This window comes from Salvelinus namaycush, chromosome 31 (genome assembly GCF_016432855.1).
Source record: "Salvelinus namaycush isolate Seneca chromosome 31, SaNama_1.0, whole genome shotgun sequence".
Classification (NCBI taxonomy): Eukaryota; Metazoa; Chordata; class Actinopteri; order Salmoniformes; family Salmonidae; genus Salvelinus; species Salvelinus namaycush.
In genome coordinates this window covers 33,093,311-33,108,684 of record NC_052337.1, presented here as the reverse complement: position 1 = coordinate 33,108,684, position 15,374 = coordinate 33,093,311, and the positions used below count along the sequence as shown (strand labels likewise).

At 44.4% G+C, this 15,374-nt stretch overlaps 1 protein-coding gene across 1 annotated transcript in view; it reads left to right on the top strand.

Annotated features, from left to right (window-relative positions):
* The window catches only part of LOC120025799 (nipped-B-like protein), a 50,787-nt gene that overhangs the window by 34,034 nt on the left and 1,379 nt on the right, over nucleotides 1–15,374 (top strand). Inside the window, exons 17-45 of the mRNA XM_038970460.1 lie at nucleotides 98–329; nucleotides 644–795; nucleotides 905–985; nucleotides 1,670–1,770; nucleotides 1,931–2,063; nucleotides 2,171–2,253; nucleotides 2,683–2,815; nucleotides 3,747–3,890; nucleotides 3,998–4,084; nucleotides 4,181–4,404; nucleotides 4,620–4,722; nucleotides 4,836–4,934; nucleotides 7,824–7,970; nucleotides 8,541–8,675; nucleotides 8,835–8,933; nucleotides 9,080–9,133; nucleotides 9,404–9,512; nucleotides 9,640–9,776; nucleotides 10,006–10,146; nucleotides 10,268–10,516; nucleotides 10,621–10,711; nucleotides 10,872–11,045; nucleotides 11,339–11,529; nucleotides 11,697–11,804; nucleotides 11,929–12,129; nucleotides 12,260–12,406; nucleotides 12,602–12,945; nucleotides 13,112–13,286; nucleotides 13,862–14,056. Coding sequence (XP_038826388.1) covers nucleotides 98–329; nucleotides 644–795; nucleotides 905–985; nucleotides 1,670–1,770; nucleotides 1,931–2,063; nucleotides 2,171–2,253; nucleotides 2,683–2,815; nucleotides 3,747–3,890; nucleotides 3,998–4,084; nucleotides 4,181–4,404; nucleotides 4,620–4,722; nucleotides 4,836–4,934; nucleotides 7,824–7,970; nucleotides 8,541–8,675; nucleotides 8,835–8,933; nucleotides 9,080–9,133; nucleotides 9,404–9,512; nucleotides 9,640–9,776; nucleotides 10,006–10,146; nucleotides 10,268–10,516; nucleotides 10,621–10,711; nucleotides 10,872–11,045; nucleotides 11,339–11,529; nucleotides 11,697–11,804; nucleotides 11,929–12,129; nucleotides 12,260–12,406; nucleotides 12,602–12,945; nucleotides 13,112–13,286; nucleotides 13,862–14,056 — 4,269 coding nt within the window. The remainder of the gene's footprint in view (nucleotides 1–97; nucleotides 330–643; nucleotides 796–904; nucleotides 986–1,669; nucleotides 1,771–1,930; nucleotides 2,064–2,170; nucleotides 2,254–2,682; nucleotides 2,816–3,746; nucleotides 3,891–3,997; nucleotides 4,085–4,180; nucleotides 4,405–4,619; nucleotides 4,723–4,835; nucleotides 4,935–7,823; nucleotides 7,971–8,540; nucleotides 8,676–8,834; nucleotides 8,934–9,079; nucleotides 9,134–9,403; nucleotides 9,513–9,639; nucleotides 9,777–10,005; nucleotides 10,147–10,267; nucleotides 10,517–10,620; nucleotides 10,712–10,871; nucleotides 11,046–11,338; nucleotides 11,530–11,696; nucleotides 11,805–11,928; nucleotides 12,130–12,259; nucleotides 12,407–12,601; nucleotides 12,946–13,111; nucleotides 13,287–13,861; nucleotides 14,057–15,374) is intronic.

The window sequence follows — 15,374 nt, the reverse complement described above, 5'->3', positions numbered from 1 at the left end:
GTTTCCCGGACACAGATTATGTCTCCTCCTGACTTAAAAAGCATGTTCCATGGAGAAGTTCCACTTGTCTGAACGTCTTCTCTCTCTGTCCCAACAGGACGCAGACGCAGAAGACGAGGAGCGGCTGTGGCGTGACCTCATCATGGAGCGCGTGACCAAGTCAGCTGACGCCTGTCTGACGGCCCTCAACATCATGACGTCGTCCCGCATGCCCAAGGCGGTGTACATCGAGGACGTGATTGAGAGGGTGCTGCAGTACACCAAGTTTCACCTGCAGAACACCCTCTACCCTCAGTATGACCCTGTCTACAGAGTGAACCCTCATGGAGGTCAGCACCCTAAACCCACCTTACTATCAAAAGCAATTGGAGCAAAGCCATAGCATAATGTGGCGAGAACAGGCCATATAAATGTCCAGTCACAGTCTTGATACACTCTGTTCAAAACCAGAGCACCCAGAACATTTGAAAGGCGGGTATTGTAAAGAATAAACATAGTGTGTATATTCAAGGCAGTGTGGTCTGTCTCTGAACTACCGGGGCCACTTATGCATATTCCTGCCCTGACTGACTGTGGAGAGGGTCTTTGCTCTACATTCCTTGTTAACTGTTTTTCTCATTCTCTCCTCCCGTCTCCCACCCAGGTGGCTATCTGAGCTCCAGGGCTAAGAGGGCTAAAAGCTCCACACACAAGCAGAGGGTGATCATCATGCTCTACAACAAGGTGTGTGACATCGTCAGCAACATCTCTGAGCTCCTGGAGATACAGCTGTTGACTGACACCACCATCCTGCAGGTGAGACTCCGCTCCTAGTGCTATCCCTGGGGGTCATGCCCTTTGACCTCTGACCCTTTCTGACCCCTGCTCACCTTGTGACCCATCTCTCCCTCTCTCCTTACCTGAGGTCTCCTCAATGGGCATCACTCCATTCTTTGTGGAGAGTGTCAGTGAGCTACAGCTGTGTGCCATCAAACTGGTGACTGCGGTAAGAATCCAAAACAGGGTTCCCATTGAGTTCTGCCTTTTGTTCTTGAAAAATCTAATCAAATTTTATTTGTCACATGCGCCAAATACAACAGGTGTAGGTAGACCTTACAGTGAAATGCTTACTTACAAGCCCTTAGCCAACAATGTAGTTTTACGAAAATCCCTAAAAAAAGTAAGAGATAAGAATAACAAATAATTAAAGAGCAGCAGTAAATAATAGCGGGGCTATATACAGGGGGTACCGGTACAGAGTCAATATAAATAAAGTTCCCTTTATTGTGCATCCATACAGCCCTTATGTAGCAGGGCCAGGGTTGCTCTTGATGTGGTGCTTCAAACCAGGGTTACCATGGAGGCTGGATTTGTTCTAGAATATATTTCCTTTCATTGTGTATGTATTATGTATAGCAATGTCAGGGTAACTCTTTCATTTATTTGTATTTATTAGGATCCCCATTAGCGGCTGCCAAGGCAGCAGCTACTCTTCCTGGGGTCCAAACAGGATTAGAACAATTACATCAAATAAAACAATTCATCATACAATACATGATTACTCTATTATTACAAATGTACAATATAATCTTTACAATATAACAATATTACCAATGTGTGTGTGTGTATAGAGTGTGTGTGTGTGTGTGTGTGACTCTGATGATGAGCCTTTTCTCCTGATCTCCCTTAGGTGTTCTCTCGCTATGAGAAGCACAGGCAGCTCATCCTGGAAGAGATCTTCACCTCTCTGGCCAGACTACCCACCAGCAAACGCAGCCTCAGGAACTTCAGGTAACTGCACCTGTAGAGAACATGCACCACGAGAGACCAAGCCATGTCATAGTTCTCAAGAAACAGTCCTTATTTTTCAAATGCTTTTCTGGTTCTTTTCAGCGTGTTTATCTGCTGAAATGAATTGTCCGTGTTTCTTTGTCTATGTGTGCGTCCCTAGGCTGAACAGCAGTGATAAGGATGGGGAGCCCATGTACATCCAGATGGTCACAGCTCTGGTGCTTCAGCTCATCCAGTGTGTGGTGCACCTCCCCAACAACAGGGACAGTCACGACGATGAGTACAACAAGAAGGTACGTTAGAGATGCCATGTACTACCTGGGCTAGTGATGATTCGACAGAATTCTCAGCCAAAGACTTCCGTATTTAGTTTGTTCACAAGCGCTCTCTATTTTCCCAGGTGGATCAAGATGTCCAGATCACTAACTCTTATGAGACGGCCATGAGAGCAGCTCAGAACTTCCTGTCCGTCTTCCTAAAGAAGTAAGTTGATCTCTCGTTTTCAAAATCAAACTACATCCTAACTGTTATGAGAAGACGGTGTAGCCTCCCGAGTAGCGCAGCGGTCTAAGGCACTGCATCGCAGTGCTAGTGGCTGTACAGTGTACACCAGCTGTACAGTGTTTCCTCCGACACATTGGTGCAGCTGGCTTCCGGGTTAAGCGAGTAGTGTGTCAAGAAGCAGTACGGCTTGGCGGGGTCGTGTTTCGGAGGACGCGTGGCTCTCGACCTTTGCCGAGTCTGTACGGGAGTTGCAGCGATGGGACAAGTCTGTAACTACCAATTGGATATCACAAAATTGGGGAGAAAAAGGGGTAACATTTTTATTTTTTTTATTTTTAAAGATGGTGTAAGATATCTGTTATGATACTGTAAGCTCTTCGATCAAACTTCCCTCTGTCTGTGTTTCAGGTGTGGCAGTAAGCAGGGAGAGGAGGACTACCGGCCGCTGTTTGAGAACTTTGTCCAGGACCTGCTGTCTACGGTGAACAAACCAGAGTGGCCAGCTTCAGAGCTTCTCCTCAGTCTGCTGGGCCGTCTACTGGTGAGTCCATCCGTCATAGAAACAAAGATTCAGCTAAATCAATCAGTTATTGACTAGCAGTAGAGATAAAAGCACATAGGACTCCTCTGGTGTAGGGATGGGCACGTTTATCCAGATATCCGAACATACATTAGTATTGGATTACTTGTGTGAGTAATCCTAAAAATAAGAAAATAATATAGGACTATTTTAAAAATGAAAAGGCTTTGTCAAAATGTTAAATTGTCTATGTGACATTGTTCCATACAAGGATATATAGTACCATGACGTTTGAAATTCTTAATTTAATAAAACAAACTTTTAACTGTATTTTTTTATGACGTGCGCTCCACAATATAGACATACCGGTAGCCTACACACGTTTCACGCGTGTAGCTGCTTGTTTTTGTCAGCCATTCAAAGCAGCAGAGGTTCCATGTGTAGCAAGAGATCTCTAAGCATTCCAACATTTTATAAAAATTACGTAATAAAAAGTTTGCTAAATGAGAAGGCGTGGGCTACAACCGACAGGTAGGCTGTTGTTTAATCTGAATGGAGTTGTTATTTGTTGACTAGGATGGGGAGCGCCGCATATTATAGCCTCAAGTAGCTAGCTATCTACATCTCTACATTGATTTGATGCAGTCTAGACATACACTGTCGGATAGATAAACTATGGCAACCGTTACAAGTTTGTCTAGCGTGAGATGGCGTTGCTACTTTACTAGTCTCTCTCTCCGTCTCACACCAGTCACTCCCCAGCCCGCTGCTGTAGCAGAAGCTCAGGTTAGAAACACAACACATTTAAAAACACGTGTATTTCGACTATCCGGATATCCCCCAAAAATAGTTACATTATTTAAAATGCCCATCACTACTCTGGTGAGTTCTTTGCTGTTGTGGAAAGAAATAACAGCCTGAATGACACACTTCTCCCTATCCACTGTTCCAGGTGCACCAGTTCAGTAATAAGCAGACGGAGATGGCTCTGAGGGTGGCATCGCTTGACTACCTGGGCACGGTCGCTGCCCGCCTGCGGAAAGACGCCGTCACCAGCCAGATGGACCAGCGCTCCATTGACCGCATCCTCAAAGAGGTAAACGTTCAGTCAAACACAGAACAATCTGAACACGCACACATTTTAGGTTGACCAGGACAATGCTCAACCTCATCCTCAATATTCTTGCTGTATTTCCAACCCAGACCCAAGGCAATGATGAGACCCAGCAGCTACAGAAAGCCTTGCTGGATTACATGGATGAGAACGCAGAGACGGATCCATCTCTAGTTGTGAGTGTGTTTAATGCACATACTGTAGTAATAACTGCCCGTTACTTACATATCAGATGAGAGGTGTAACTCTTCATTTCCACTGCTGCTCCTCAGTTTGCCAGGAAGTTCTACATAGCTCAGTGGTTCAGGGACACTTTGACAGAGACAGAAAAGGCCATGAAGTCTCAGAACCAGCGAGGGGACGAGGACTCTTCTGAAGGCCAGCACCACGCCAAGGACATCGAGAGCACCGGCGAGATCATGCAGAGAGCTGAGGCCCGCAAGAAGTACCTCCGCAACATCATCAAGACCGCGCCCTCGCAGTTCAGCACACTGAGGTAGGACTCAACCCTCGCTGTCCCACTCAGTAACTGAAAGATTGCTGGGTCGCTTCCCTTTGCCGACTAGGTGAAAAACCTGTCGATGAGCACTTGAGCAAGGCACTTAACCCTAATTTGTCCTGTAAGACACTCTGGGTAAGAGTGTCTGCTAAATGACTCAAGTGTAAATGTGGCTCAACCTCAATGTTGGCCTGTCTCTCTTTCCCCCACAGGATGAACTCTGACACTGTGGACTATGACGACTCCTGCCTGATTGTCAGATATTTGGCCTCTATGAGGCCGTTTGCGCAGAGCTTCGATATTTATTTAACACAGGTAAGAGTGTGATTTTTGTTTAATTCCTGCGTGTTGTGAACCAGCGTATGGTAAACTTGGTGCTTTGTGTATGGTTTGTAAAGAATGGATCTCTGTTCTCTCCTCTCAAACAGATCCTGCGAGTGCTGGGGGAGAGTGCCATAGCTGTCAGAACGAAAGCCATGAAGTGTTTGTCTGAGGTGGTGGCTGTAGACCCCAGTATTCTAGCCAGGGTGAGTCTGCTCTACCCAACACGAAAACTGATCCACCTGCAGTGCCTTGCAAAAGTATTCATCCCCCTTGGCGTTTTTCCTATTTTGTTGCATTACAACCTGTCATTTAAATTGATTTTTATTTGGATTTCATGTAATGGACATACACAAAATAGTCCAAATTAGTGAAGTGAAATAAAAAAAATAACTTGTTTCAAATAATTAAAAAATAATTAAAAACAGAAAAGTGTTGCGTGCATATGTATTCATCCCCTTTGCTATGAAGCCCCTAAATAAGATCTGGTGCAACCAATTACCTTCAGAAGTCACATAATTAGTTAGATTGCACACAGGTGGACTTTATTTAAGTGTCACATGATCTGTCACATGATCTCAGTATATATACACACCTGTTCTGAAAGGCCCCAGAGTCTGCAACACAACTAAGCAAGGGGCACCACGAAAACCAAGAAGCTCTCCAAACAGGTCAGGGACAAAGTTGTGGAGAAGTAAAGATCAGGGTTGGGTTATAAAAAAATATCAGAAACTTTGATCACCATTTAAATCAATTATTAAAAAATGGAAAGAATATGGCACCACAACAAACCTGCCAAGAGAGAGCCGCCCACCAAAACTCACGGACCAGTCAAGGAGGGCATTAATCAGAGAAGCAACAAAGAGACCAAAGATAACCCTGAAGGAGCTGCAAAGAGATTGGAGTATCTGTCCATAGGACCACTTTAAGCTGTACACTCCACAGAGCTGGGCTTTACAGAAGAGTGGTCAGAAAAAAAGCCATTGCTTAAAGAAAAAAGTGAGCAAACATGTTTGGTGTTTGCCAAAAGGCATGTGGGAGACTCCCCAAACATATGGAAGAAGGGGTACTCTGGTCAGATGACACTAAAATTGAGCTTTTTGGCCATCGAGGAAAACGCTATGTCTGGTGAAAACCCAACACCTCTCATCACCCCAAGAACACCATCCCCACAGTGAAGCATGCTGGTGGCAGCATCATGCTGTGGGGATGTTTTTCATCGGCAGGGACTGGGAAACTGGTCAGAATTGAAAGAATGATGGATGGCGCTAAATACAGGGAAATTCTTAAGGGAAACGTGTTCCAGCCTTCAAGAGATTTGAGACTGGGACGGAGGTTCACCTTCCAGCAGGACAATGACCCAAACATACTGCTAAATCAACACTCAAGTGGTTTAACTTCTTACGGCTGCGATCCCGTTAACGGGATAGAGAAAAATAGAGAGAGAATTAATCACTAACCTTTGATGAACTTCATCAGATGACACTCATAGGACTTCATGTTAGACAATACATGTATGTTTTGTTCAGTTTACATTGGCGCGTTATTTTCAGTAGTTCCAAAACATCCGGTGATTTTGCAGAGAGCCACATCAATTTACAGAAATACTCATAATAAACATTGCTAAAAGATACAACTGTTATGCATGGAATTTTAGATCCACTTCTCCTTAATGCAACCGCTGTGTCAGATTTCAATAAAACTTTACGGAAAAAGCACACCATGCAATAATCTGAGTACGGCGCTCAGAGCCCAAACAAGCCAAAAAGATATCCGCCATATTGTGCAGTCAACAGAACTCAGAAATAACATTATAAATATTCACTTACCTTTGATGATCTTCATCAGAATGCACTCCCAGGAATCCCAGTTCCACAATAAATGTTTGTTTTGTTCGATTATGTCCATCATTTATGTCCAAATAGCTCCTTTTGTTAGCGCGTTTGGTAAACAAATCCAAACTTACGAAGCGCGTTTACTAGGAGCAGACAAAGTCAAAAAGTTCCGTTACAGTCCGTAGAAACATGTCAAACGAAGTATAGAATCAATCTTTAGGATGTTTTTAACATAAATCTTCAATAATGTTCCAACCGGAGAATTCCTTTGTCTTCAGAAATGCAATGGAACTCAAGCTAACTCTAACATGAACGTGCATGGTCAGCTCGTGGCACTCTGGGAGAGACCTTACTCAATCCACTCTCATTCGGCCCCCCTTCACAGTAGAAGCATCAAACAAGGTTCTAAAGACTGTTGACATCTAGTGGAAGCCTTAGGACGTGCAACATGACCAATATCCCACTGTATCTTCAATAGGGAATGAGTTGAAAAACGACCAACCTCAGATTTCCCACTTCCTGGTTGGATTTTTTCTCAGGTTTTTCTGTTATACTCACAGACATCATTCAAACAGTTTTAGAAACTTCAGAGTGTTTTCTATCCAAATATACTAATAATATGCATATATTAGCAACTGGGAGTGAGTAGCAGGCAGTTTACTCTGTGCACCTCTGGGCACCTTATTCATCCAAGCTACTCAATACTGCCCCCAGCCATAAGAGGTTTTAAGGGGAAACATTTAAATGTCTTGGAATGGCCTAGTCAAAGCCCAGACCTCAATCCAATTGAGAATCTGTGGTATGACTTAAAGATTGCTGTACACCAGCGGAACCCATCAAACTTAAAGGAGCTGGAGCAGTTTTGCCTTGAAGAATGGGCAAAAATCCCAGTGGCTAGATGTGCCAAGCTTATAGAGACATACCCCAAGAGACTTGCAGCTGTAATTGCTACAAAAGGTGACACTACAAAGTATTGACTTTGAGGGGGTGAATAGTTATGCACGCTCAAGTTTTCTGTTTTTTTGTCATATTTCTTGTTTCACAATAAATATTTTGCATCTTCAAAGTCGTAGGCATGTTGTGTAAATCAAATGATACAAACCCCCCCAAAATCCATTTTAATTCCAGGTTGTAAGGCAACAAAATAGGAAAAATGTCAAGGGGGGTGAATACTTTTGCAAGACACTGTATATATACCTATATATACCTGTTTGTCTGTGCATAAGTGTCTCCTCAGTCCTCATCCTCTCCTCTCATCAGTTGGACATGCAGCGCGGGGTCCATGGTCGTCTGATGGACAACTCCACCAGTGTTCGCGAAGCTGCAGTGGAGCTGCTGGGACGCTTTGTGCTGAGCAGACCCCAGCTCACAGAGCAGTACTACGACATGCTGATCGAGAGAATACTGGTAACGAACACACACGGACCACAATACACACCTGAGCAAGCAGGTTATCACACATCTTTATGCACAGATAGAGTCACAGCGTGACACTCTAAACACAGCTGTGAAGTGCAACTCTTTGAGCAATGCGCAAACAAGCTGTTAGAGAGGATAACATGGCTCAGAGCCCTTTCTAGGAGAATGAGAAGGCATCAGCTGAGACAGAGTAGTGAGAAATGGAACTGGGCCGATGACACTTCCCACCTCTAGCTGAGAGTTCATTCCAAGTGTAAAAGTTCACCTAAGGTAATATTATTTTCTCCACACTGCCACCCAGGGCTCTGCTGGAGAACTGCAGGCTTCTCAAACGTAAACAACATGCATTTGAACAGCTATCATTTCTCCTCTACTCAACAAAAGTAACTCAGATTGTCGTTTTGTTAATATGACATTATTTATTTAATGTTTCATTTATTTCCGACAATATATATAATGATCGCTTGTAAGGCAGAGGTAGCCCTGGAGTGAAAATGTGTAAATATATGGTGGATGTTGCATTCCCATCTGAACTCATTGCACCCCTCTTGTTTCTAGGACACGGGTATCAGTGTGAGGAAGAGGGTGATCAAGATCTTGAGAGACATCTGTCTGGAGCAACCCACCTTCAACAAGATCACTGAGATGTGTGTCAAGATGATCCGCAGGGTCAACGACGAGGAGGGCATCAAGGTGTGTATCCGTCTGCGTCTGTAATAAATGTCTGTGTTTCATTTGTTGATGGATACTTCACAGGGCTGCAGAACGTTACCTGTCGTCGTGTGCACATTTGTGTGCAAATTTCAAAGTTTGCTCCACTTTCTTACTTTCCCACTTTCTCACTTTCTTCAGAAACTTGTGAATGAGACCTTCCAGAAACTCTGGTTCACCCCTACACCCAATCACGATAAAGACGCCATGACCCGTAAGATCCTCAACATCACAGATGTGGTGAGTTCCAGGGCTCAAAGCTGAGTACAGAACTATCAAACTGTCAAATAACTTTCCAATGTACATCTTTCCAATGTACATCTCAGTCTGGATTTTGAGGGTTGCCTGTTCAACATGTCTTGACCTGATGACATCATCTTTCCTAGGTGTCTGCATGCAAAGATACAGGCTATGACTGGTTTGAGCAGCTGCTTCAAAACGTGAGTATTTCCAGTTGTCGTAGTGTGTTACGTGGTGGTAGTTGGCCTCGAGTCACATTCAAAACTTTTTTCGCATTGGCTCAGGTTCATTGATGTCCCATTTATTCGTGGTCGTGGAAAGTTTTAAGTACAGGGGGAAGTGATGCTGTTTACTCCAGGTCTACTGTGATTTGTTCATATATATCACTTTTCTCTTGTGAGAGCTGTTACAAACAAGTTCCAGAAAGATTTACGTTGTGTGCCTCACCTCACAACCTCTCCCTTACTTAGCTGCTGAAGACGGAGGAAGATGCTTCCTATAAACCAGCCAGAAAGGCCTGCGTTCAGCTGGTGGACAATCTAGTGGAACACATCCTCAAATACGAAGAGTCTCTCGCTGGTATGGAGGTCACTCACAGTTTAGATTGCGAATCGCCATTTATCCTGACACATCAATGTACTGTTGATTTATGATATGATAGAAAGTCCAGTTGAGACTGAAGGAAGGATCTGTGTTTCTGTTTCAGATATCGAGAACAAGGGGGTGAACTCCAATCGTCTGGTGTCCTGCATCACCACCCTCTTCCTGTTCAGTAAGAATCGAGCCCAGCTGATGGTCAAACATGCCATGACCATGCAGCCTTACCTCACCACCAAGTGCAACGTAAGGACCCACGCAAACCTTCTCTCCTCAATTTGTTGGAACATTGAGACCGGTGTAAGAAAGTTCAAGCAAAAAGTAGCCACTTGATTTTACATAGCGCTCTAGGGCCATCTAGTGGTTGATTATTGTCAGTACACGTTTTATACAACAACATGACCAACAGGTCAAGCTTAGTCTCACATTAGAAATCTCTGTGACTGTATCAATATGAATTTTATCTTGTTTTCAGACCCAGAGTGACTTCATGGTGATCTGTAACGTGGCCAAGATCCTGGAGCTGGTGATCCCTCTGATGGAGCACCCCTCTGAGACCTTCCTCACCACCATAGAGGAAGACCTCATGAAACTCACCATCAAATACGGCATGACGGTACATCTCTAGTAAAGGCTACAGCTTGTAACCAGCTTCAATACTAAAATAACCCTCGAAGGAACCAAATCAAATGTGAAGGACCGGTTTTTAGTTATTCTGTCATCTTTTTTTCCCGCAGGTTGTGCAACACTGTGTGAGCTGTCTTGGAGCTGTCGTGAACCGGGTCACTCACAACTACAAGTTTGTTTGGGCTTGTTTCAACCGTTACTATGGTGCCCTGACCAAGCTGAAGACCCAGCACTCAGAGGATTGCAACAATCCTGTTCTGGCTGCTAACAAACCGGCCTTGCTGCGCTCGCTGTTCACTGTGGGGGCGCTCTGTCGCCACTTTGACTTTGACCAGGAGGAGTTCAAGGGCCCCAGCAAGGTAGGGCCAGGAAATAGAAGGGAGATATATTTTTGTATTGTTGGGGATATTTAAAGACCTGAATACTTGATGTATTGTCAGTCACTGTTGCTTTTTCCCTTCAGGTTGTGATAAAGGACAAAGTAATGGAACTTCTGCTGTACTTCACCAAACATGAAGATGAGGAAGTTCAGACCAAGGCCATCATTGGTCTAGGTAAAGCTAACCTTACTTCACCCTAGCACAGACCACTAGTTGTTCTAACAAACTTCTGTCATCCACCACCAATGGCTTTTGTTCCCCTAGTTCCTCAGTGCTTGGGCTGATATCTTTTTCCTTCTCTCTTACACCCCATCCCCCTCTCTCCATTCTCCAGGCTTCCAGTTCATCCAGTACCCAGGGCTGATGTTCATGCAGGATGTGAAGAGTCTGTACAACGGCATCCTGTCGGACAGGAAGAGCTCCGTCAACCTGAAGATCCAGGTGCTGAAGAACCTGCAGACATACCTGCAGGAGGAGGATTCTCGCATGCAGGAGGCGGACCAACAGTGTGAGTCTCACCTCTGCGTCTATTCAATCTAATATATTCCATTTCCTTATCCAAAGTGACTTAATAGAGTGTATACATGTTCATATTGGTGGCCCAAGCAAAAGTTCATTTATTCACATCAATACAGGTAAAAGAAAACACACAAGCACAGCAATATAATAAAGTGTTAGAATGGGGCACAGGATATTGGGTGTGTTAGTTAGGGCATGCCTCCATGATGTCTAGTGGCTAGTTTCCATACGGCTGAACCAGGCTCAGGGTTCCTAATGGTTCTCGTCTTTGTGCGTCTGCAGGGAAGAAGCTGTCGAAGCAGGAGGACCTGAAGGAGATGGGGGACATCTCGTCAGGCATGAGCAGCTCCATCATGCAGCTGTACCTGAAGCAGGTGCTGGAGGCCTTCTTCCACACACAGTCCAACGTACGACACTTTGCCCTCAACGTCATCGCCCTGACGCTCAACCAGGGCCTCATCCATCCTGTGCAGGTACATAAAACTTCAGAAACCCATACAGCATACCATTGGGCTACTCTTCTCGGACAAATCATTCCTAAACTCTGGCCATGTAAAAAATACATGTGTGATTATAATGGAGAAAAGCATCACTGTTGTCAACAGTTTTGTAACTGCTGTTGATCCATCTTCTTTTTCAGTGTGTGCCCTACCTGATTGCCATGGGAACGGACCCAGAGCCCACCATGAGGAACAAGGCTGACCAGCAGCTGGTGGAGATTGATAAGAAGTACACCGGCTTCATCCATGTGAGTGTCTGTGGGCTGGTATCAGGGTAGAAAGAGCAGCCTGGCCTCTCAACAGGCTGGTAGTGTGATCATCTACTGTATGTTATCAATGTATATAATGCATTGTGTTTGGTTGTGTGTTCAGATGAAAGCCGTGGCGGGGATGAAGATGTCCTACCAGGTACAGCAAGCTATCTGGTCAGCTAAGGGTACGGTGATCCGTGGCTACCGGCAGGACGAGACCACCTCGGCCCTCTGCGCCCACCTCTTCTCTATGGTCCGATCCAACCGGCAGCACCGACGAGCCTTCCTCATCTCACTGCTCAGCCTGTTTGATGACAGCTCGGTGAGCCTTCCCCTAGATAGATACACATTGAGAAGAATCAGTATTATAGCAGTGTACATAGACAGAATGAACAGGTAGACAAAAGTTTGGTGAAGGTAATGGTTGTTATTGTGACTTTTCCCCACTGCAGAAGATGGAGGTAAACATGCTCCTGTACATAGCAGACAACCTGGCCTGTTTCCCCTACCAGAGCCAGGAGGAGCCCCTGTTCATCATGCACCACATAGACATCACCCTGTCTGTGTCCGGCAGCAACCTGCTGCAGTCCTTCAAGGAGGTAGGTCATACACACAAGATCACACGCAGCCACACGTGGACTGGTTTGTAAAAACACGACCTATAATGTGACTTTTAAAGACATACAAGCTATAGTGGGTTTTATACCCTATAATAATCCCCAACACACTTTTGTTTGGTTGTGAATGACTGACTCACTCCTTGGTTTGGTTGTGAATGACTGTCCTCTCTGCAGTCCCTTCTCAAAGAGCCGAGGCGGCGGGAGAAGAAGCAGAAAGAGAGGAAGTACCACTCGGAGGAGGAGAACTCTGAGGAGGAGGATCGTCACAGCAGCCGCTCCAACAGCAGTGACGAGGACGATGAGGTGGTCCACAGGCCCAAGAAGCCCAAACACCGGGCCCAGGCCCACGTGGAGTCTGACTCTGACTCTGACCTGGAGATGGAGGACTTGGACAAGGTGATGCAGCGTCTGCCTGACAACCCCGTCCCCCTGTTGGACTTTGCCAACGCCTCGCAGGGTATCCTTCTGCTGTTGGTTCTCAAGCAGCACCTAAAGAACCTCTATGGCTTCTCAGACAGGTACGTCACTACATAACATCTCACCTTACCGTCTCACTGGACAAGACTGAGCTAGGAAGATCACAATATGATACTGATATGTATTCTGTCTTTTTATGTTGCCATGCCAATTTCGCAGTTAATGAAGAAATAACCTAAACTTAACCTCTTCATCCGCCCACTGTAGTAAAATCCAGAAGTACTCTCCGACGGAATCGGCCAAGGTGTACGAGAAGGCTGTGAACAGGAAGAGTCACGTGCACTTCAGCCCACGCCAGACATTGGACTTTTTAACCTCTGACCTGGCCAATGTTGAACTGACCTACGACATCAAGAGGAGGATCGTCAAACAGTATCTTGATGTAAGAGATCACTCTCACTTCCTTTTTTCTGAAAGTCTCTTGAGTTGTTTTGTTTTGGGTCGTAATAGGGAAATAATGGAGTTTTGGAAAATTGGGTTTGGAATTGAGCCAGATGGAGTTTATTTTTGTAGTTTGTGAAAGGTTTATGCGGTGAGGCAGGGTTCGCAAACTGGCGGCTCGCGGTTGTTTTATTTGGCCCCCAAAGTTTTCTAAGCCCTCCCAATTTTTTTAGGTTATATTGTTGGACATATGACTGTAAAAACACCAGGAAATCAGCTCCAAGTGATTTTAATTTATGAAATATGTTCCCAAGTATTCCCACGCATAATAGACATGTGATCATATAAAATGTAAGCAAGGTTTGAAATTATTATGTTTTAGTCAAATATGATATCTGTTTCGGCTTCTTGCGGTCAATTTGCAGTCTCCAAACTGTATGTAATTATGTTTCCGGCCCCCCGACCATCCGCTCAAGAAAAGGCCCACGGCTTAATCTAGTTGATGATCCCTGCAGTAAGGTGAACTAGTGTTGTTTCTGAGCGCAGCAGACTGGTTAATATTCTTGTCTCTCTCAGTTTAAGTTACTGATGGAGCACTTGGACCCTGATGAAGAGGATGAGGAAGGTGAGGCGTCTGCCAGCGCTAACGCCAGAAACAAAGCCATCACTTCACTGCTGGGAGGGTCCAGCCACCAGGACCACAAGAACCACCACCAGGCTCCTATAGAGACGGACGACGACGAGAGCGACGGAGACGAGAAAACCCCAGGGGTGAGCCCCAAGCAGCCTGTCTTACAGCTGTTATTGTCCCTGTTAATGACTTTTTAGAAGATTGTTGACTGCCATGTTGGCTACTGAAACCTACAGTGCCTTCAGAAAGTATTTATACTCCTGGACTTATTCCACGTTTTGTTGTTACAGCCTGAATTCAAAATGGATAAAATCGATTTTTTTTCTCACCCATCTACACACAATACCCCATAATGACAAAGTGAAAACATGTTTGTTGAAAATTAAATACAGAAATATCTAATTTACATAAGAGTCAATACTTTGTAGAAGCACCTTTGGAAGCGATTACAGCTGTGAGTCGTTCTGGGTAAGTCTCTAAGAGCTTTCCACACCTGGATTGTGTAACATTTTCCCATTTATTATTTTCAAGTTTTTTCAAGCTCTGTCAAATTGGTTGTTGATCATTGCTTGACAACCATTTTCAGGTTTTGCCATAGATTTTCAAGTAGGTTTAAGTCAAAACTGTAACTCAGCCACCCAGGAATATAGACTATCTTCTTGGTAATCAATTCCAGTGTAGATTTGGCCTTGTATTTTTCGTTATTGTCTGGTATAAAGCAGACTGAACCAGGTTTTTCTCTATGCTTAGACCCATTCCGTTTCTTTAGTATCCTGAAAATCTCCCCAGTCCTTAAAGATTACAAGCATACCCATGACATGATGCAGCCACCACTATGCTTGAAAATATGGAGAGTGGTACACACTCAGTAATGTGTTGTATTGGATATGCCCCAAACATAACACTTTGTATTCAGGACAAAAAGTGAATTGCTTTGCCAAAAGTTTTTCAGTATTACTTTAGTGTCTTGTTGCGAAAAAGATGCATCTTTTGGAACATTTGTATTATGTACAGGCTTCCTTCTTTTCACTCTGTCAATTAGGTTAGTGTTGTGGAGTAACTACAATGTTGATCCATCCTCAGTTTTTTTTCTCCTATCACAGCCATTAAACTACTTGTTTTAATGTCACCATTGGCCTCATGGGGAAATCGCTGAACGGTTTCCTTCCTGACTGGGCGTATTGATACACCATCCAAAGTGTAATTAATAACTTCACCATGGTCAAAGGGATATTCAGTGTTTTTTTTATTTGCATTTTTACCCATCTACCAGTAGGTGCCCTTCTTTGCGAGGCATTGGAAAACCTCCCTGGTCTTTGGTTGAATCTGTGTTTGAAATTCACTGCTCAACTGAGGGACCTTACAGATAATTGTATGTGTGGGGTACAGAGATGAGGTAGTCATTCAATTTATGTGATTTGGTAAGCAAATGTTTACTCCTGACCTTATTTAGGCTAT